This window comes from Ochotona curzoniae, unplaced genomic scaffold (assembly GCF_017591425.1).
Source record: "Ochotona curzoniae isolate NIBS_2020 unplaced genomic scaffold, NIBS_Ocur_1.0 scaffold_4683, whole genome shotgun sequence".
Classification (NCBI taxonomy): Eukaryota; Metazoa; Chordata; class Mammalia; order Lagomorpha; family Ochotonidae; genus Ochotona; species Ochotona curzoniae.
The window spans coordinates 12,137,724-12,161,269 of NW_024467121.1; the positions used below are offsets into that span (position 1 = coordinate 12,137,724).

The 23,546-nt window shown below is 38.9% G+C and overlaps 1 protein-coding gene across 1 annotated transcript; it reads right to left on the reverse strand.

The window, feature by feature from the left end:
- Positions 1-204: 204 nt before the first annotated feature.
- LOC121148053 (estradiol 17 beta-dehydrogenase 5-like) lies at positions 205-23,546 on the reverse strand. The gene is made up of 10 exons (XM_040968037.1): positions 23,494-23,546; positions 14,487-14,625; positions 11,787-11,954; positions 8,088-8,204; positions 7,146-7,223; positions 6,214-6,336; positions 3,445-3,554; positions 2,775-2,940; positions 1,744-1,820; positions 205-447 (listed from the first exon to the last, which is right to left on the reverse strand). The coding sequence occupies exons 2-10, from the start codon at positions 14,571-14,573 to the stop codon at positions 411-413; spliced, it is 963 nt and encodes a 320-aa protein (XP_040823971.1). The 5' UTR covers positions 14,574-14,625; positions 23,494-23,546; the 3' UTR covers positions 205-410.

Genomic DNA, 23,546 nt, shown 5'->3' on the forward strand with positions numbered 1-23,546 from the left:
TTTCTTTGGGAGTTGGTGTTTGGTTACTCACTTTGTCTCTTCAGGTCTATTCAGGCTTTCTTTCTTTTTTTTTTATGACTTATTGGTAACTTGTGTGTTCCTATGAACTTGTGCATTTAGATTTTCTAATTTGTTCACATGCCACTTTTCATTCTCATTGAAATGGGAAAAGGGCAAATACCAATGCTGCAATGGTTTGGGTTGCTTTGAATGGGTCTTTATCTTCTTCAGAGGGAAAAGAAAAAGATTGAGTTATGAGACTTTTATTTCTTGATTCAGAGATCTGAGTGAACTCGTGATTGAGCATTCTGTGCAGCATGCAGTCAATCAGAAAGATCTGGGTCCTGAAAACCTCTCTATTCTTTAGTCAGAATCCAAGAATCTTGGTGCAAATATGGTGTTTGTAGTCATCAGTCATCCAAATCTGGAGAATCTTCAGAAGTAGACCTAAAAGACAAAGGGTCAGTTTTGGTTAACCAATTGCTGTTTTGGTTGAGGGAAGTTCCTGTTAAATTGACACAAGCATGAAAATTAAGATTTTTTTTTTCTTTTAGAAATGGGTACAAACCAAACTCGTCTTAGCACAATCATCCACTAATGAATCACAATCATATATACATTTGGAAAATAAAATATACTAATATGTATAATGATATACAAATAAATAGACTTCTACATTTAATTTATTTAGGTATACATTACTGTTAGAAGAGAGGAATTGTATATATTAGTATTTTGAATGCAAGGAGGGATAGAAGAAAAATGGAAATAAATTTTTTCTCCTTTAAAACAATGTCCAGGTCTTTTATTATTTGAAGTTAATAGATACATCAAGATATTGATGAAAAAGTTAATTAAGATGATCAAGGTTTAATTTCCTTTATGCATTAAAAATAATTTATGTGACTTTTTTTTATTAAGAAGCAATTATAGACAACATCTAGAAATGCACGTGGCAATTATAAGATCACCTCAATGGGAAACCACTATGTTCGCAAAAGAGCTTAACTTTTCCTTAAATGCAGTGATTGCTTTGGAGCATAAAATTCTAAAGCCAAAGAACAATTATTATTGATTAACATTAACAATATTCCCTGTTGGGGATTACTGTCTGTGTCTCTGATTTAAATTTATATCTTTATCATTTGTTCATGCCATCGATATTTTGTAAATTCCAAGGGAAAACAGTTTTACAACAAATACTATGCTCTCAAAATCTGACATTCTAATGTGGTGAATAGAAAATAAACAATATAAATCAATAAACTACTCAGTGTTTAATTTTTATTAATTTTTTTTTGGGGGGGAAAGACAGGGAAACAGAGACAGATACAGAGAAAGATTCTCCAACCGCTAGCTCATTCCTCAAATGCTTGCAATAGCTGACTGCAGTCAAAACAAAAGCAGAAACTGAAATCTAGATCTCCAAGTTAGGTTAGAGGGACACAAATAAGCACTTGCACCACCATTTACTATCTCCCAGACAGTGTATCAGTGAGAAGCTGGGTTGGAAGTGGAGGAGTGTTGGCCCAAACCACACCCTCCAATGTGGGATGTGGTCCATGATGAGTAGGAGGAAAAGAATTCGATGCTGAGCCTTGAAATACACCAATTATCTAAGCTCTGATGACATATGTTTGCAAACCACTTCCCCAATCTACACAATCTACTGTTTGCGTTGAAATAAACTGAATTCCTCGACTAACCTGATTTCAGGTGTTTGTAATGGAGCAACCTACTTACCCATCAAAATACTGAATATTTCTGTTCAGGTCATCAATAGTTTTCATGTCCTCTGGTGTCAGCTGGAAGTCAAAAATCTAGTGGGAATAGGAGAAGACCAGTTCAATTTCCCTGAGGCAGTTAATGCTCTCCCACTTTTCAGAGAAGCACACACAGTTATGGGGTCTTATAAGACAATTATCATGCGCTTGTGATTCATTCAGTAATGAAATTTGTGGGTGTTTTTTTCCTCATTCAGAGAGCAAAGACTGGCATCGCTAATCTTTTCTTGGAGAATTTTTGAGTGGCTGTGGTTATAGCAAAGGAATCACAGAGACTTTTGAACCTAAATATCATCTTATGTAATTCATTTGTTTTGTAGTCACATATGATTTCCCTTCAAAACTCAGGTTGAAACTTGATGCCCAGTGTCAGGGTATTGAGAAGTATGTATGCCTCTAAAGGAATTTGGATAACAAGGGAGCTACCTTTATTAAGACTTCTTGCTGCTTTTGGAAGACCAGATCAGTTACAGTAAAGGTGGGTTTCTGACACACCAAGGCTGTCTCTTTTGCCTGCACCTGTCTGTTTTTCCTGGCCACTTCCCTCTGTGTTATGATGTAGCATGATGCATTCATTCAGTTTTGGACTTCTAGCCTTCAGAACTATGGGCTCTACAAATTTATTTCCTTATAAATAACCCAGTCTCATTCTGCCATTGCAGAAAACCCAGAAAAAAAAGGGGGGGGGAGCTAAAACATGGGTGTAGAAATCAGAGTAATAAACACAGAACCATAGGAAAGAGGATAAACTAGAACTGGGGCCCAATCCTGATGCCGTCTGTACAATGATATTTTCTATTATACCAACCCTTACTTGCAGCAGTTGGTGGATTAAACAGACACAGTGCTGTTATATGTAGAATATAAAAGGAAAAACACTTTTCTCAAATATACCATGAAATCATGAACACGTGCCTGTAAGTACCTACTGCGAAGGCATAGGATAATGTTTTCTGTGAGTCTCCTGCTCTTCAACCCCATACTCTGTACCTGGAAGTTCTCTTGTATTCTTTTCCTGTTGAAGCTTTTGGCCAGGACCACTATGCCTCGCTGCAGTTGGTAGCGTAGAGCTATCTGGGCTGGAGTGCGCCTGTATTTCTCAGCAATGGCATTTAGTACAGGATCCTCCAGGAGAATTGGGTTGCCTTTCTTCACCCTGAATGCAGAGGCAGAGCAGTCACATGTCTGAAGCTGAATATGTGTGCTACCTGGAGGCTGCTCATTCAGGCTAGAAACATGAATCCTCATTATCACAATCTGACAGTCTCACTATTTGTTTTGTTTTGATTCTTTTAGCTCATCCAAATAAAGAAAATAAAGACAAAGGGAGGAAAGACAGAAGGAGAAATTGAGGTACTTTTACATTTTTAAGGAAATGCTAGAGAAATTTATTAAGAAAACTGAGTCAATAAGGAAGACAAGATTATTGTCCAAAGACCCAATAACTATTGTCATTTTATATAAATATAGAATAAGAACTTGTTATTTCACTTTAATTTTTTAAAATATTCTATTGTATTCGTAGGCCAATCTGGGATTAGTGAAGGCCCACAAAGGTCCATAAAGATTGTACATTCTGTCTGTAATTTCTTCTACATAGGTGCCACAACTTCAGAAAACACAGTACCTATAATTAAAATAAATTTGTAAAGGTCATTACCATTGCTTTTTTGTGTTGGACCCTAATGCAGCATAGGCCACCAGAACAACGTCCTTGGACTTGCAGAACTCCAGCAGTTTTCTCTGGTTGTGATAAGGGTGACATTCCACCTACAGATTGTCAAGCAGATATGTTAGATTACAGGTATACTGTTGTCAAATTTGCCAGGAGTCCTGTATGTTATATACTTAAGAACAACAAAATTGACCAAATCATTCAACTAGATTATAGCCCAGTGATAACATAGCAATATTGGCTGAATAATTTGCTCAATGTTCTTGGAGAATCCATTTATGCTACAAAGTCAATAATCTGTTTTAAACTGAAAAATCATGGTAATATATTTGTCCTTGGTAGCATATTAGATAGATAGATAGATAGATAGATAGATAGATAGATAGATAGATAGATAGATATGTAATACCCTACAGGGAATACACACACACATACACACATATGATTTATCAATATCTATCTAGAGCTTATACATATACTGCAGCACTTATTTTTTTCTTGGTCCTGTAAGACCATTGCCCCTTATATTTGAACTTACTGATGTAATATTTGCTATTAAAATTGCTCAATTTATAATATATATATTTTATTATGTTAACTATCTGCGTATTTTACAACTATCTCTACCATTCAGTTATAACATATATTCATCAATATTCATCATTTCTGAAAATACTCTTGAATTTCTCTTCCATGGTTTTGATTTTAATTTTTCTGGTTTTTTTTTTTGTCAAAAAAGTAGCTTTCAAATATCCCAACTGAAAAAAAAAATAAATATTCAAATGGTCCTTCAGCTTTGAAGTAATCCTTCAGATTTCAAAGAGTCCTTCAGATTTGAGTAATAGTTTTCATTAGATCATTCTTTGCTCCCAAAAGTAAAATGATGTCTTTTCTTCTTCATTAAATCATATTGTGGTGTATAACACAATTCTTAACATTCCTGCAAAGCTGTAAATTTATGCATATATAAAATATTTTTTATTGGAAAGGCAATTTTACAAAGAAGAGACAAAGGGAGCAGTCTTTCATATACTGTTCACTCTCCAAATGGTTGCAATGGCCAGAATTGGGCCAGTCTGAATCCAGAAAGCAGGAGCTTCTTCTGGGTATCTCACATGGACACTGGGGCCCAAGAATTTGAGCCATCCCATTCTGCTTTCCCAGGCAATAAGCAGTGAGCTGAATCACAAATGGAGCAGCCAAGACATGAATGGGCACTTATATGGAATGATGGAACTACAGGTGAAGGGCTAGCCTGGCTTGCTAAGGCTACATGTTGGGCAATGAGTCCATTTTTTTTTTTAATTTAAACATTTATTTTACTTGGAAAGTCATCATTACAGAGAGAGTAACAGACACAGAAAGATAGAGATGCATAGCTATATACAGAGTTATCTTTCATCTTTGGATGAAAGCTCCCCAAAGAGCTACAAGGATGAGAAGGCCTGATTCAAAGGTTGAAGTCAGGAGCTTCTTCCAATTCTGTGATATGGGTGTAGGGACTTCAGTTTTTGGGCCATCCTTTACTGCTTTTCAAGGCTATAACCAAGGAGCTGGACAGAGAGGGAAGTAGACCGGCCTGGACATGAACCAATGACAAAATGGGATCCAGTGCTGATGCCAGCCTGTTATGCCACCCCTGCCCCCCACATAGTTAATTGACAACAGCTAAGCTCTTCTCTTTGCTTAAGTCTTGTCTCATGTAAAAAGAGATTCAGAAATGCTTCTTTTTAGCAACTAGAACAATGTTTTTGTTACTATATTCACATGTTACTAGTGAGAATAATTTCTGTACTGTGAAAGGTAGTTAGTGCCATATAATCACACCCTAATTTTTCTCACTTCTGTGTTCATGGACTAATCCTACAGGCCCATTTCCTTTCTGCTTCTTACTCCAGATGGCAGGGGTACCAAGTCCCTGACCTTGCCACTGAGTGACTACATTTTAGGTCCTCTACTACTATTTTTCATCCAAAAGAGGAAAAGAATACTGTTTACTAGTATTTAACAGATTGATCAGTGATGGTCTTCATTTACACATGTGAGACTTAAACAAATTTATGATCCTGTGGGAGAAATCTGAAGCCTCACAGCAAAGAAGTGCTATCAATCCTTCCTACATTTATGTGATTCTTACAACAATTCATGGTATAGAAGTTCCTGTGGGCTTATGTTAGAAGGTAGCCTTTAAAAATTGTCTGCCTTTAAATATTTTATTATGGTAAACTACGCATAGCCTAATGCTATCATTTGAGCAATATTATGTAGCAGTTCAATTTCATTATGTGCATCTACATTGTTATCCAACCATCACTGTTTTCAGTCTTTAGAGTAGAATCTGTTAAAGATGCAACAGTTTAAATATATTCAGAGAAAGGACAACTATCTCACAGCACAACACGTTTATGAGTTGTCAGACTTAAATATGAACCATTCATTTTCTTTTACACATCAGTATTCCAAACTTACCGACTCTTAAGTTGATGACAAGTGGGTGTAAATCATTTGCTCCCTCTAATTTGCTGGACCAACGACAATAATCCCTAATAAATTATGCTCAACTTAAAATGTAGATGAATTTTACAAAGGTGCATATGACATTGGGTGTCATTTTCAGCAATTCAAAGCTTGCTTTCTTTTGAAGTTCCTATTGTTCAAAACCAAATGCATGACAGAAGCAGTTCACTGGTAGTTTTGTCAAAGGGAAGAAAGAGAAATAAGCAGAATATATGTAAAAGGTGCTAATGGGTTTACCTGGTTACAGACGGGTTTATACTTCAGCCCTGGCTTGTTCAAGATCATCTCCAGCTGCCTGCAGTTAAAGTTGGACACCCCAATGGATTTGGCCAATCCTGCATCCTTGCACTTTTCCATGGCCTGGTAATCAGAGTTGTAAATAATAATCTGTAAAGCGTAAACTACAGAAAAGTAATAAATGTGAACATGTCAAAGTAGGGCTATGGGTAAGCAAGACTATGAAACAACAGGAGAATATTTTAAAGATGAAAATGCTATTAAATGACTGAGAAAAAGAAAGATAAATAGTAATAGAGGAAACATGCTCATTAAGATGAAATAAACAAAAAAAAATGCAAGAGATCAGAAAAAATAATAAAGAAAAGGTCATCATGATCTTAAGTGAATGCCAACACAAATGTGAGCAAAACTATTGCCAGGAAAAGAGGAAATGGGTTCACGTGTACATAAACAGAATACATAAACAGCCTCTACCAAAGCACTGACTTCATTTCCTAGGATCAGTCACTTTATGCACTGGGTCCTGTCACATACACTTTCTTTGTTTCTCAAACAGGGCAGTGTCTATACTGTGCCTTTCTTTCTGCCTATATCACTATTTCCATGGAAATTTGTCACCTTTTTGAATAGTCTAATTTTCCCTTTCCCTATTTTAATGACCTCTATGTCCCAAACCCACCCTGGCACTACCTTTCTATCACCCTATTATAACATCTGTCACTCTGAGGGATCAGAGAATTCTGTTCTTTTCTACAGCAATTCCTGAATCTTTACATTAGTGGTTGATGTATTTACATACTCAATTTGGTTGAATGATTAAAAGAAATAAATATAAAAATAGAGGTTGTGGGCGATTCACTCACCCAGATTCTCACAGGGAACTCCTTCTCCCAGATACAAACACACATCCAGGCTGGAACCACACTCACCTCCCATGTGCTACAGAGATCCACTGTGTCATAAATTAGTTTCCCTTGTGCATCCATTGGTAAAAGTTCATCCCCAGGCTGAAACACAAGAAGGAAGGAACTCTTACATAACCTGTTGATCATAGACTTTGAGATCAACAGAACAAACTGTTCTTATTCTTGTGAAGATTAGAAAAGTTAATTCAGAGGCAAAGGAAGTACAGAGAAGGCCCACACCATAGAAGTGATGTGAAGTGCTGAAATATTAATAAATTCTACTTTAAAAGTACCAACCTGTGATATCCCTGGCCTTATCCCATACAGCCTCAATTGACATCATATTTTTCAGGATCTTTGGTCCTGAACCCTTGCAAAAGATCTTTTTCCAAACCTTTCCAGAAATATGTCATAATCTCTTCTTGATTACATTGTTTGGCTTGACACTAAGGCTGTGACAGAGAAGGGTGAACTATTGACCAGCCACTTGGGAGACACAGAGTTCATGGCTCTTGGCTTCATCTTGTCCCAGACCTGCCTTTTGCAGCCATTTGGGGAATGAGCCATCTGGAAATTTCTATCTATATCTATCTTTGACATCTATATCTATGTTGTCTATATATATATTTGTCTTTCAAATAAATTAAATAAATCTTTAAAAATATTGCCTGACCTTCAAATAAACTCCATAGTGGGACATTTCCCAGTGTCAATGAACATGGGGATGAAATACAGGGACATGGGAACTGGAACATACAGGCAGTACGTCCAGAAGATTCCCCCAAAAGGCAATGAAGCCAGTGAATTCATGCCCTGAAATAGTGAATTAAGTTATGAGCAGCTTCATAAAGAAGAGAAGGAGAGAGAAAGAGAGGGAGAGAACTTAAAGGCATTACATGTGGCGGTTCTGATTTTTACCAAATTTTTATGAGAATCACTTATAAAGTTATACTATAACTTATAAACCTTAAAAGACATTGGGCTATGAATAAGATAAAGATCCACATAGCTCATCTGAAGTTTCTTTAATGATGCTTCCAGGGCTTTTTGCACCAATTCTGGACGGTGAAATGTGGACCATAGCTGCAAAGAGCGAAATAGAGGTTAAATGAAATTATTTTTTCAAAAGTTTATAAAATTAAAAAATAAACATCATATTCCAGTATGCTAAAATAGATGAGGAATAACAAATTTCAGTTAATGACTCTCATGAGTTCTTTCTCATGACAGCATACTTTCATACTAAATTGAGACAACAAAAGTAGAAAATGAAAATATGGTCATACTCCAAATCTCAAACTTAAGCACATGAAAAAATTATTGGTATCATCAGATAATACTTCAACTATAAAATATATCACAATATCTAAAGTCTGAATAGAAACGGCCCACTAAACAAGAACACCAAGTGACTGTGATTCGAGAAATAGTGTCATTTCTTTAAGATTTATTTATTTATTTGGAAGTCTGAATTATAGAGAAAGAGGGAGACAGAAATAATCTTCTGAACCACTTGAAAGATATCTACAGCAATCATCATTGAGAAGGATAAACAGGAGTCAGGAACTTCCACTGGGTTTCCTATGTGAGTGTCAAGGGGCATCATCATCCTCTGCTTTTCCTAGGCCATTGGCAGGGAATAGGGCCGTAAGGGGAACAGCTTGGATGCAACTCTGATGCCCAAATAGGACGATGGCTTTACCCATTTTTCCTCAACATTGCCTCTGGAAAAGGTGTCTTGAATTAATGAAAGATTTAGATTTCCTGTGGAAAGTTGGAGCTCTGAGGGACAGGGTTGGATATTCTTGCACTAAAGAAAATACACATGTCACATGAAAGAAAAATTAAGCTCTAGAATGACAGAGAGAGTGTGGCTACTCTGCCTCTTAAATTCCTGCTTATGGGGGTCGGCTAGGTTGGTGTAGGCCCCTGTTTGACTCCTGCATATGGGGGTGGGTGGTTGTGGTCCCCTAGATTTCATTGTGTAAGGCTCTGAGGATGGGGTGGGGCGAGTCTGGGATTCCTGAGCGTCAGCAGCCACTTTGCCCCTCTACCCTAACGCAAGGATGCTGAGGGCAACAGCGGGTTATATTCACAAGGTCGGGGGCAGGACCTGCTGCTCTAGAGGCTCACATCCCATATTTTAGTGACTGCAGTCTAGTCCACAATCACTCCTGATTCTAGATCCTTATTAGTCATCCAAGGAAGACAAAAGGTGTTGGCTCAAGCATTGAGTTCCTGTCATGTACACTGGAGATAAGGGTTGTGATTCTGAATCTTGATTTTGACCCAGGACAACATGTGCTGTTACAGACATTTAGGAGATGAATCAGTGGAAATGAATCTCTCCCTTATTCTTTCTCACTCTCTCTCTGTATGGCTCCATTCCAAATAAAATGAACATTGAAAAAGAAATCTCACAGTCACATAGAATAGTAAAGAATCAAAATTTGATTTTAGGATAAACTGATTCTAAAATAATACTTTCCAAGAAAACAGCATTATTGTATACTACAGCTAAGATACACTCAATTATTTTCTAGAATCTGTCTAGAGCAGTTGGAAAAAGCCAAACCATGTCTGTATTCTGTTATGATAATAGCAGCTAGCACTTAAAATAGTTACTAATTGGGACAATAAATTAAATTTCCATGGTAACAAAAGACTTATTGGCTCCACTCAATAGAGTTCAACAAATCATGACTAGAGTCCAACAGAAAACTAGACATGGATAGCATACACATTGCTTAAAACGAAAGATATATAACTTCACGCTCTACATAAAGGAAACTTCAAAATAATCATTACATAAGCAAAATCATGAAAAGTACAGTAGTGTGTAATCCCTTTCAGTTTGCTTGACAGCTATTTTCTTTTTTGATGTTGTTGTTTTTTCAGATTTTTTTCCATTTTATTGGAAAGTCAGATATACAGAGAAGAGAGACAGATTTTCTGGCCCTTGATTCACTTCCCAAGCAACTGCAACAACTGGAGCTGAACTGATCCAATCCGAAGCCAGGAGCTTGGAGCCTCTTCCGAGTGTCCCACTGTTACAGGGTCCCAAGGCCATCCTGGACTGCTTTCTCAAGCCACAAACAGGAAGCTGGGTGGGAAGTGGGGCTGCTGGGATTAGAACTGGCATCCATATAGGATTCTGACGTGTATAAGGTGAAGACTTTAGCCACTAGGCTACTGTGCCAGTCCCTTTGACAGCTAATTTAAAATGAAGTCTGACAAAGCATTACTTGCAGCAGAACTGATACACTCAAGTATTTTTTTTTTTTTGCCCTTAGCTGACATATTCAAGTAGAAATGTGGTACTTGTCTTTTTTAATTGAGCTTCTTTCACTCCACATGATGTCCTCTAATTTCACTCCTTTATATGTTTGAGTAACATACTCAAAATACATGAACTAGCTGTGTCAGAGATTCCTGCTCTACCATACTCCACTGCTCACAACAGCCAAAACGTGAGCTCAGCTAAGATGACTATCATCAGATACATGGATAAATGAAATGTGGCATTTATTAACATATGCTCTAGATTTCAGTATAGGTTATATGTATTTGTACACATATGACTGAATAGTAGTACACAGCAAACATTTCTGAGCATTTAAATGTATTGAAATGTTTTCTTAAAGCTTTATGTGTTTTTTCACACACACACAAATTGGAATAGATAGACAGAGAACACCAAGGAAAGCTTGGAACCAGACAGGAAACGGTCAGCATGGACTCACATATACCTTACTAGGTAGGACACAAAGATTAGTTACTCCTCAGTAAGGTATTGAAGATTTCTCTGCACACCCCTCCTACAACTATTCTGCACTTCAGCTGTTGACATATGCCTTGTTAGAGTTATAAGCCAGTTTAGACTACCCCCAAAATCTGCCAAGTTCAGCAAAATTAAGCTTCAATACTATAAACTGCTGAATGCTAAAATGAAAATAGTCACGAGACAGCTGAATAGCACCCTGTAGCAATTTTAAGGTATATAGCAGCCAGTTCTGTGTATAAACCAAAATTGAAATGTCGTTGAAGTAGTCAGAGGATGCAGTTTAGAACTTGCATTTTTTTAAACATATTTGTTACTCAATACCATGTCAATTAATTCCATAATGTTGTAAATTGATGTTGATGTTATAGTGTGACTTTTCATTGGACGGGATGATATTCTGCCAGCTCTGCTGTCAGACCAGAGATGGTCTCCCCAAGAAACCATTGAATTTATCTGGACAATTAGATGCTGGACTCTATGCTCGTAATGAAGGGATCATGACTGGATACTGCTGCAACAAGGTGGAGGAATCCACCGTGGAGGGAGGGCATGGGGAGGAGTTGGGGGAATCCCAGAGCCTATGAGACAGTGTCGCATAATGCAATGTAATCAATAAAAAAATAATATGACAAAAAAAAGCTTTATGTGTTTGTTCATAATGCAGCACTCCCATTTAGGGAGACTCAGGCACAGAATTTAAGTGACCTGTTCAAGTTCATGTACAAGATGATTAGTAGAGTGTGTTTATGACCACATTTCTAACTCCTTCCAATTATGCAAGTTTCAAGTGAATGAAAACTATCTGGCAATAAAAGAGATTTTCCAAGGAGCAATCTAGCTTACAGATATTCCCACAGACACATTGCAACTGCATACCACACCTTTGAAGTGCAGAATATCTCATCTCTCTTCACAGTGCCACTGGCAATCTTCTTCCCAATGGCCCTCCCAATTTCTTCTTCATTTTGGTAAAAGTATGCCGAGTCAAAATGCCGATAGCCTACATCAATTGCTATGTTGATGGCTTCTTCCACCTCCTTCTTAGCAACCTGGAAGAGTGTAAAAATTATAAGGATTTGTTAAATAATAATAATAATAGCCATTTAACAAAACCTATCGTTCTTTTAAGGGATTTTACTTCTTATGTGCATGGGGTCTGGATTGGAAAATTATTGTCCATCCCAATGTGCTCAAGAGTTCCCCCTAGGTTTTTTTTTTTTCGAACAAATTCTAAGCTTTGCATTTCACATTCAGATCTTTAATCCATTTTATGCTGATTTTTATAAATTATGAGAAGTGTCAAATTTCATTCTTCTGCTTCTAAACTTCCAATTTTCCCATAACTATCTATTGAAAAAAACTATTAATTTTCCAATACATAGTTTTTCATATTGTTAGAGTTTACCTCCACGAGCACTTGTATTTTCTACCACTGTATAGTTTTAATTTAATGTCAATATAATGTATTAAATATTTAGCTCTGGAATTTTTTAGGACAGTTAGATCTTCCATCTGCTGACTCATTATCAACATTGCTAAAACTGACTGAGGCCAGGAGCCTTTCCCGAGCCCAAATACTTGAGCCATTTTCCACTATTCTCCCAGATACACTAGCATGGAAGTAGATTGGAAATGGGGCAGCCAGGACTTAAATTTTTCTCATAGAAGTTAAAAATATGATTATTTTTAACATTTCTTTTTAGAATGGTTCAATACTTGTGTATTATGACATTCCTTATAGGCATGTGGCTGCTTTATATTCTTCTACTTTGCTTGACTGCATACAGACCTAGTAATTTTTTTGATGACATTGTTGATATATTCTCTGTGTATAATATGCCAGCTGCAGACAATAACCATTTTATTCTTCCATTTCAGTTTGGGTGAGTCTTACTTTTTCTTTTTCCTGATTGCACAGCTGGGACATCCAGCATCTTGTTGCAAATAAGTGATGAAAGTGAGTATTCATGTCCTATTCCTAGGACTACAAAGATCCTACCTTTTCCCCACACATGACAATGTCAGTTGATGGATTATTACATATGGTTTTATTTAACTGAAGTCTGATCCCTCGTTCTATGTCTGGCATCTCCGAGGGGAATTGGTCAATAGAGTCCATTACTGACCTGCCAGCTTGTTGCTGATCCCACAAAATATTATCAGTAACAGCTGGTTTTAATGGCTAAGTTGGAGTTAGGTGACACTTTCTCCTTTATAACTGTGTTATTGATTGATGGATTGATTGATTGATGCTGATTTGTTCTGCTGATCTAGCAGGTGAACTCTCGTAGCAATATCATAATTTTAAATGTCTGTTGGATGTGTTATTTTTCATTTACAACTTCTCATAATTTAACTGCATCCCATAAGATTTAACTGATTGTATTTGAGTTAAAATGACAGCTAGAGGCATAAGCCATATTTGAACCTCCTTGTCTCTTGTCCTCGATGTTACACAAGTTAGGTATAACCTGCTTTTTCATGAATCACTCAAAAATGTCCTTGTAAGTTTGTAGTGTTTCATGTAAAACATGCTTGACATTCATCTTTCAAATAAAGGGGGAATTTCCAAATGTCACTTGGCTTGCCCTATGACACAGTCTTAGCAATCTGAACTCTGAATTTGTTTCAGTCCTTAATCCTCAAAATTCTTTAGTCCTGTCTTGCTATAATTCCTTTTCTCAGAAAGTTTTTCTATCTATAATCTGTAAACAGTGATGGATAGGAAAATCTGTGCATTAAAAATTATAAAGAAGGGCGACTGTCATGGCATAGCACATTAAGCTATCATCTGCAATGTCAGTATGCCATATGATTGCCAAGTTAATATTCAGTTGTCTATTTCTGTTCCAGCTCTCTGCAAATAAACCTGGAAAAGCATCAGAAAATGGCCCTATTATTTGTACATCTGCCACCCATGTAGGAGACCCAAAATGAATTTCGGTCTCCTGGAGTTAGCGTGCCGCCAAACCAGCCAGCCATGGTGGACATTTGGGGAATGAATTAACAGATGTAAGAACCCTCCCTCCGTCTGTCTTCCCCCTCTATGTGTATTTCTGCCTTTCAAATAAATAATGCATGTTTAAGTTGCAGAGACAATTCCTTACAAAAAGTTCAGCATAAGGTTTCTGGACTGTGATAAGCATAGTATCCATGTATAATTTTCTAAAATACTGAAAAAAAAATGGCTGCATTAAATGTCAAACAAGATTTAAAAAGAGACTCCCTCACTTCCAAATTTGTAGCTGACACACCCACCCTCCCTCAATAAGGTTCCATTTCAACTATACTTATTTCAAGGCAGCATAGAAATGATTTGGTAGATTATTAAAAATGTGAAATTTAGAACCTTATCCCAGAATTAATTAAAATCCTTAGGAACAGAGTTTTGAAATCTGCATCTTTGGCAAAATTCTCAGGTGTTTATACCTTTATTAAAATCTGAAAATCAATCTAATGCAGAGCTGTCTCTTAGAAAAGATGAAAACAAAGCTCAGCTGAATTTCCCCAATATTATAGTGACATGTTTTTATTAGGAATCTTGCTTGCTACTCCCTCAGTTCCAAAATAATTCTGATTACCTCAGCAGGTGCAGAAGTGCCCAATCCCAGCACAGGCATGGCGTGTCCATCATTCAATTTCACAAGAGGAGACCCGATATTACTCATCTTCTTTAACCCTGGTGCTAAATAGATGTTGCTTTTCTTTATTAAGATAAACCTGGAAAAGGGAGAAAAGTGTCACAATTATGTCTCACACAGCAGTTTTATGAAGTAAAATTACCTGTTTCAAGTACAATTCAGTGATTTTCAGTGTGGCCAATACTATCACCACTGTGCAGCTATAGGTCATGTTCACTATTTCAAATAAACCATATACTCAATATGTATAGGGCCCTGCACAGTGGCCTAATGGCTAAATCCTCGCGTAAATGCACCAAGATCCCATATGGGGGCCAGTTCTAATCCCGGCGGCCCAGCTTCCCATCTAGCTACTTGCTTGTGGCCTGGGGAAGCAGTCAAGGATCGCCCAATGCCTGAGGTTCTCGCACCCACGTGGGAAACCCAGAAGAGCTCCTGGCTCCTGGCTTCAAATCAGCTCAGCTCCAGCTGTTGAGGCTGCTTGGGGAATGAATCATAAGATGGTAGATCTTCCTCACTGTATATCTGACTTTGCAATAAAAATAGATAAATCTTTAAAAGTACGTATGTAAAAGTAGTCATAGGGCCAGGATTGTGGCACGGTGAGGTTGGTCACCTCATACAACATTGCCATCTCATTTAGGTGTGTTGATTTGAGTCCAGTCCTGCTCCACGATAACACGTCTGCAGGAAACATCAGAAGATAGACCAAGTACTGGACAGCTACCATTCATGTGCAGGACATGGATGGAGTTTTTAGTTCTTGGCTTCTGCCTGGTCCAGCCCCAGCAATGAAGGCATTTGGAAATGAATCAGATGGAAGATCTCTTTCTTTGTGTCCAGCCCTATCACCCTGCTTTTCAAATTAATAAATCTTACTCCCCAAAAAAGAAAATAATTAACCATTCTTCTATTCCTCCAGACTGTGGTAGCTGCAAATCTATTTCCCATTTCTGTAAATCTAATTGATATAAATATTGAATATAGGTGAAATTTGGTGCAATCAGGAATCCAAAAAAATCCCAAAAAAGTGAATTTTAAGATCTGTCTATCATATATATATATAAATATATATAAATAAAATACATATTATAGATGTGTATATATTATATATCTATATACATACATGTATACATGTATATATATATGTCAATTTATTTGTAGAAACTTAAACTTTAAAATATGTCATTTGTCTTTATTGGCATTCCTTCAGCTTGATGAAATTTCAAGAACTTTTAATAAATTATATCTAAATTCACACAGATGCCATGCAATGCTGTGCATATTGGATCCCCAGTATTGTTTTCACCAAATCTGTGGTCTGTGTACAATTCCATGGAGAATGGACCTATTTGTACACCAGACACCTTGGAAACACAGCACAGAAGATGGGAAATTTTAAAACAGAAAACCTGTGTTGATATATACTGAATCATCACTTTTCCAAAAGAATAGCACCATATAGAAAATGAGTGTGAATACATCATCTGAGAAGAACAATCACCCAAAGGATATCAAAAACCTTCATTTTGATACAAAACATCGAAATAAAGGTAATGGTGTTAATGTGGATAATTCTTACATTCTTAATGATCTTTCTATAATCCACTTTGTTTCTACTAATTTTCTTTTTAGTTCTAGTTTTGCTCGATACACATTTATTTTGTTTTCTCCTCTATTTTTTTTTAAGTTTGTCTTCACTGTTCTGTTAGTGCTGCTGTTTTATAATTCGATATTCTAAGTATCCCAACCTTGTGCCATATCCACTACTGAAAGTATGAAGGATATAAAGACTGGCAGAATCACAATTCATTTTCTGCTTTATATTTGTAAATCTGTCCTCCATAAACACACTATAAGATGCTGTTTTTTTGCTGTTTTCTAATTATGTTCTTCCTTCTGTCTCATTCATTCTATTGGTGACTATTCCAATTTGGTTCTGTTTTACAGGTTGCATCTCTGGTGTGGTATATTCCTTAAATCCCTCAACGTCTCTGAAAAATTTTATGATTTTTTTTTTTTTGGTATTCCTTGTTTGGGAGATCCTCAATGTCTTCTTCCTGTAACTCTATGATTGAGATGGTTGGTTGTTTATTTTTGAGGGGAACGGCGTTTTCCTCATTTACGCTGCTTTCTGTTTTTCCATTCCCATAGGATTTCAGATCTATGGGCTTTCTCTTCTTGCAGATTTCGATATTATGTTAGGCCTTTTGCTTCCAAATTTGTGAATAGGTTGTGCTATGCTAACAGTTTCCTGTTTGTTCCTGTTCTGAGAAGATGTCTGAGGGGTGTGTGTGTGTGTGTGTGTGTGTGTGTGTGTGTGTGTGTGTACTGATCATTCTTGGGGAAGCTTCAGCCTCAGTCTCTGGAGACAGTGCCATCCTGGCCATTTCCCTTAGTCCTGGGCATTCCCAGGTTGTAGCTGGGCTTTCATCTTTGCAGTCTCTCTCTCTCTCTCTTGTTTTCTGCAGTGTCTAGGGACATGGGCGTTACTTTAGTGCAGATCCACACAGTTGCATGCCTGCTGGAGCAGTGCCCCTCTCTATTTTGTCCCACCCACCACTTGTGAGGCTGTAAAATGGGACAAGCTTTATTCCCAGGGCCTCTGCCAAAGCTGCTTCAAACAGCAACATGCTGTTTGCTCTGCTCTCAGTTTCCCAGTTCCTGGGGCGACTCAGCCATATCACCAAGTAGTTTCTGCCACTGATGTGAACACCCCTGAGAGCATTTATCTTTCTATACTGTTTTTGCTTTTCTCCCCTCTGGTGTTTTGCTGGTCCTTTCTGTGACATCTGGGGTCAGGGACGTTACTAACGCATCAGGTTACGTGCTCCATGCCTCCTTAAGCAGTGTTCCTCTGTCTTACCTCACCTGCAGCCAATGGTGCCCCATGGTTTATTCCTAGTGCCTCTGCCAAGGCTGCTCCAAGTGATAGCTCACCGTTTGCTCTGCTAGCAGGTTACTGATTATAGGGGATGGTCAAGTGTGCCACCAGTACAAGGCTCAGCTGTGGTGTGAGAAGGGCAGCCCAGAAAGAGGTGGAGAAACATGGCTGATAAGGTTGGACCTGAGAAATGCAGCCCCTTCTCAGTCAAACAGCCACATATGTATTCCCGAAGGACCCAAGGAACCTATAACACTCCATGGCGCTGTATAAGGCTTATTTCTTTGCCCTCCAAATCCCACCTTCACAGCCCCCTGATAAAAACCACAGCCCATGTCTCCAGGTGTGACTTCTCTGGTTTGCTGTCTGTGCCAGGCCAGTGAATATGGCCCAGGAATGCTCCAAATAAAGCCTGTTTTAAGTTGAATTATATTCTGTGTGGAGGATTTATCTCTGCTCCCTCATCCCCTTCCCATCCAGAGGCTGCTCTGCACCAGCCAGTGACTTCTTCAAGGATTCCAACAGCTCCTCCCATACCCCCTATTTCTCTCTACTGCATTGTCAATTCCGCCTTTGGAATCTGTGTCTCAGCTAGTGAATGCTCCAGTCATTCCATCACTGTGTTCAATTACTCCTCCCTCCCTCTACCACCCTCTCCGCACAGCCTCCTCACCTTCCTCACCTCCACCTGCTCGGCCAGCTCTGTATGAACCAGAGGCTTCTGCAATGGCTGAATATTCCTTGCCCCCTTTCCTCTCTCTTTTTACTGCCTGATCACCCCGCCCCTGGGATTCATGCTTGCCCCGCCTCAACCAGTGAACTCTCCAGTGGCTCCACCACCATTCCCTTCCTTTTCCCCTCCTCCTCCTTCAGTGCTTGGCTAGTTCATGCCTCCCAGTTCTAAACTGGACCCTCCTCCTTCTGCCACCCCCACTTCTCCCATCAGCACTCATACTTGGTCACATCAGTCTGCTTCTCTGGGCCTCCTATGAGAGGTGGCAGGTGCAGAGGGAGAACTGAGTGTCCACGTCCCCTTCTCCTTTCACCACTCCTCCTATGTAGAAAAGCAGATGGGCTCCTTTTTACCTGATTATTCCTGCTACATCAAACAACTCACCTACTTGACACAGGCCCATGGCCTTGCCTGGCACAATCTTTTTATTACAATGTCTTCAACCCTAACATCAGATGAGGAAGATCTAATCCTTACTTCCACAAGGGCAGAAGCTGATGGGGTCCACCTTGCAGAAAACTCGCTACCAGTGGGAGCAGAGGCAGTCCCCACAAAATTGGAATTACCAGGAAGATCACTCTGTCCAGAAGAAAAGGATCATATGGTTTAATGCCTCTTGGCAGGTGTGAAGGCAGCCTCTAACAAAGTTGTAAACTGAACAACTCAAAGAACTTACACAGGAGCCAGGCCAGAATCTCGTCTTTTTTTCTTACACGTCTTACCAAGGCATTAACTCATTACACCCGGTTAGACCCTGATTCACCAACAGGAGCCACAGTGCTAGCCACTCATTTTATCATTCAATCAGTTCCAGACATTCAAAGGAAAACTGAAAAGGACAGATGAGGGCCCACAGACTCCTATCCAAGATCTGGATTTTTAAAATGCCATTTAAAGTGTATACTACCTGAGAAGAACAGGCAGAGGCTACCCAACAGGCATGGCTGCAAGCAAAAGGTGGCCCTCCAAACCCAGGCCCTGGTAGCTGCCCTGAATTCACAGGCTGCTGCCTAAATGCATACCCCTGTGCCTTCTGACACACAAGTGTCTGTCTCCCAGGCTACCCCCAGGGCTGTGCCCCAAATTCAATCAGGCAAGACACTGGAATTTGGACTATGGTGCTGCCTTTTGTGCCTTGACATGGAAGAGGGCCTGAGGCCAGAAACATGTCCCTGGAACTACATAACCTGGCTGAGGATTGATGGTGTCTGGACTCAGAGACCCCCATCACCCTGACCCGGCCCAGAGTAAAGCCACAGGGAGTGGGTATGACCATTTCTTTTTGGTGGATTCTAGGGGACTACCTACTGCATCCTACCCTCCATTTTGGGTCTTACCTGTTCCCAGATCTCAGCTATGGGAATTGACAGGACCCTCTTGGTCTCCGAGCCATCTGAGCAATCTTCTGCTTCATTGATGACCTTCCATTTACACACTTCTTTCTAATTATCCCCTTCTGCCCAGTTTCACTTTGGGACAAGATATTCTTTCTCATCTGGATGCCTCCACACAATTGCTGAATGTATCTCTAAAATATTTAAGTACAGTATTAATATATTCTCATATAGTAATTATGATCCAGGGCATCATTTAATGGACAGTGATCCCAGAAATAAGTTGATGGTACATTAATAACTGTCTAGTAATGGAAGTAGAATCATGCAATGATAGCATTGTAGAGTAGATGTATTTATGAAAAACTTTCCTTTATAGTATTAATGGAAGGTTTTTGTGTTTGGGATTAGCTGGTGTCATGGCATGATTTATTAACATAATCATACATATGACATGAGTTCCCCAAATCTTGAAATGTCTCTGAAGCTAAGCAAAGGATGGTCAAAGATTAAACTTTGTTATGTAATTTTATCCCAAGGGCTTGCCACGGAAAATATCAAAGTCTAAAGCATTTGCCAATTGGCTTTAACAAATTTCACTTGATAAGCAGTCCTACTTTGGAATAGGCAATGACTTCTATAGCAAAAATCATATGCAATATAGAAACAGCTCTGGGGGTGTTGGCAGATCATTATGCACAGCCTAGGAGTGTTTTTTTTGTTTGTTTGTTTGTTTTTTATTTATTGTTGCTTACATTGTATTATGTAGTACAGTTTTATAGGCGCTGGGGATTCCCCCCACCCCTCCCATACCCCTCCCCCCATGGTGGATTCCTCCACCTTGTTGCATAACCATAGTTCAAGTTCAGTTGAGATTCATTGCTTGCAAACACATGCCTAGCATAAAGTTCAGCGTCTTATTGTCCAGATAAGTTCAGTGGCCTCTTGGGGAGACCTTCTATGGTCTGAAGATAGGTCTAACAGAGTAAAGATCCGGTCAGTTAAAAGCCCCAACAAGGCCTCAGTATCAATATACAACATTATGGAATTAATTGACATAGTATTGGGTAAACAATATGTTAATATGTTAATGTTTTCAATGGGATTAGGCAAACCCATGGTGGAAAGAAAGAAGATGACTGAGTGCATGTCTCTAAGAAATGGGCATTTTTTGTAGATGTAGAATCAGGAAAGTGAAGTCAAGACACTAGCCATATAGTATAAACAGAAAGCCCTAACTCCGGAGCCCTGGATAGGGAAAGGTGAATGTAAGTGACAGGTAATGAGCCATGAGTCAGGAGAACAAAACAGGAGTGGTAGCTCAGATGGGGCATGCATAATTGGTGTTGTCCTTTTGTAGGGTTGGATTAGTGCCATGTATCAGGTTGGTGGTATATGTATTCACTAGTGTCAAAGGGATAGAATTGGGATTTGGGGAGTTTCGTATTGGGATGGGAGATTTTGAGTGCTCAAGAAATAGAATAGGTGCTAGTGAAGGCTTCATGGCAGCAAACAAGGGGCTTGAAAGGGAAACCTCTATGTTTGTGAAGGGCTTTTGGTAGAGGGGGATGGGCAAGAAAAGCCTTCATATTTTGTAGGGGCTGCCAGAACAGAGAGCATCTAGGGAACCATGTAGATAAGACAGGCTAGCAATATTTGTGGACATGTACTGCAGTGGGACCCACAAAAAGAAATGAACTTCATTTAGAATAAAGTCACAGTGCTTAAGGACAAAATTCATTATTAAGCAGGTATCCTTGTGCAAAGCAAGGTCAGAAGCTAATAAGCAAGAATGCTTGAAAATTGGGCATAGTAGCTGGATATGCATTGATTGAAGCAGCCCTAAAGTTGGACTGTTGTGCACATGGTTGTATCATTGCATTGTATCATAGGAAGAATAGAGTTTCCTGACAGTGGCTCTAGGGAATAAAAGGGTCTCATTGGAGATAACTGGGGTGTTGTTATTCCAGTGCCAAGCTCTTGGACAGAAATGACACTCTCTCCAGACCCAAGTTGGTCTTCTTAAGTGGCTGTATATTCAAGTGTTCAGAGTTTTTGCCTTCAAGTTCTACAAGATTAGATGAATCTGGTCTATACAGGGATGTGCCAGCCTTGTTGGCAATAAACTTGCATAAGTCCATGAAATCCCAGGACTTACCAATGAATTTGAAGCCAATTTCTAACCTGATTATACAATCATTCTGAAACCTAGGCACTTAGTTTGTTTACAAGGAAACCCAGAATAATGGAAACCACAGGTACATTTTTATTTTTTGTTTCAATTCCTTTTGTTTACCCAGATAGGTTAATAAGAATCCTAGTTGCATAATAAGTACAAATTCCTTGGGAGAATCAAGGGTACATGGTAATGAGTCACCTAAGTAAGATTTTCTCGGAATAACTTGGTTTATGGGTGATTTTGAATGCAAGCTTTTCATTCAGGCATTATGACCTTTCTCCTTGCTTTAAGAGCATTTTGTCATACTTTTCTAAGTGCCTGACTTCTATATGTGGAAATTTTAAGAAAAACACAATATACATCAAGTTTTCAAAAGACAGTTATTCTAGGGGGATAACTGGTTCTTCTAGAGTTTGTAATAACCTTCAGCTCAAAGCATTGGGGCCTTTTGATCACAGATTAGCTGAGCACCCAGAAAGTGACTAAAGCAACCAGCCGTTGTAAGGGACAATAGTGTTTGAATTCTATAGCCTCTTCCCCAGAGTTATACCACTCCTATGGGGAAGTGTTCCCATCCATTGGCACGTGATTTGGAAGCTGCACAGAGATCATACAAATTTCTTCCTTGATCATTTCCAAAAGAATTAGAAATCATTAGTTGTGGTTAATCATCTGCTCTTCTGTTGGGCCACATCTGATGTTGGCCCTGAAGAAATTACCTGCAACATTTTCTTATATCCTGCAAAACCGGGAAAAGTTTTAGAAGCTTGGAAGTTGAGATTGAGATAGGACTTTTACAGGATCATTGGAAGTCTATTAAATTGGTTTGTACTTCTGAATGGTAAAATTTCTATTTGATATTTCCATCTCTGGTGGTCCAAAGGGGCTCTGTTTATGGGCATCTGCCTGTGCCCACTGATGGCTTTCACAGGGATTGAGTTTCAGACCCTAGAATGGCATTGCTGGCTTTGGCCTTAGGCATGACTGCAAACACTGTTATCATTAAAAAACTGGAGTGTTGCTGGGCCTTAAGCCTAAGTCAGGCCAGGCATGCTGGTATAGAGGTTTACATTCATTTATGGGCTTATATACCCCAGGAAATGAAAGTATGAAATATTCTCTACTGTTTTCTAACCTGATCAAGTTTCCCTGGATGTTTGCCTTGTTAACCTATGAGGTGTGGGGTCAGGGATGGACAAACACAGGTAGGCATTAACACTGTGCTGCATCAGATTCCAAAGAGGAGGTGCAACCACACCAATGTTGCTTATCACTAGGACCTACCGTTGCATCACTGCATAGTCTCCAGCTGCTCCTGCAGAAATCTAGCAGCTTAGGAATTCAGCTCAGATACGCTTGTTCAAGTGAATGCTATCCATGCCCTCATCAGGCCCTTCCATAGAACATCGTGCTCATTATGCTCTCTTTGACGGAGATTTTGACAACAGGATAATCATCCTCGAAAACCCTTCATCCTTGGATTCTTAAGAACTGGTCAATTGCTTCAGGAAGGTTTAAACTGTACACTCAGATTGTAGAAACTCAGAAAGAACTCAGATTATGAGTTTCACAGTTTAGGTTGGCAAGTGAGAACAAAAGCAAAAGCAGCACACACGTAATGACAGCAAAGGCAATCACATCAGCCAAGATTGGTTCCTCTTCAGACAAGCCCTTGAAAGTCAGGAGCAACCTTGGAGACCAAACCAACCTTTTTATTGAGTTTATTTAACCACATTACCATGGATAACTTACCATAAAAATAGACCCAGATCAAAAAAGAAAAATTCAGGAAGATTGGAAGGCTCTGTTCTACTCACAGCACACCAGCCAGGTTCTCCCATGAACATCCATTACAAAGCACAGAAAGTTC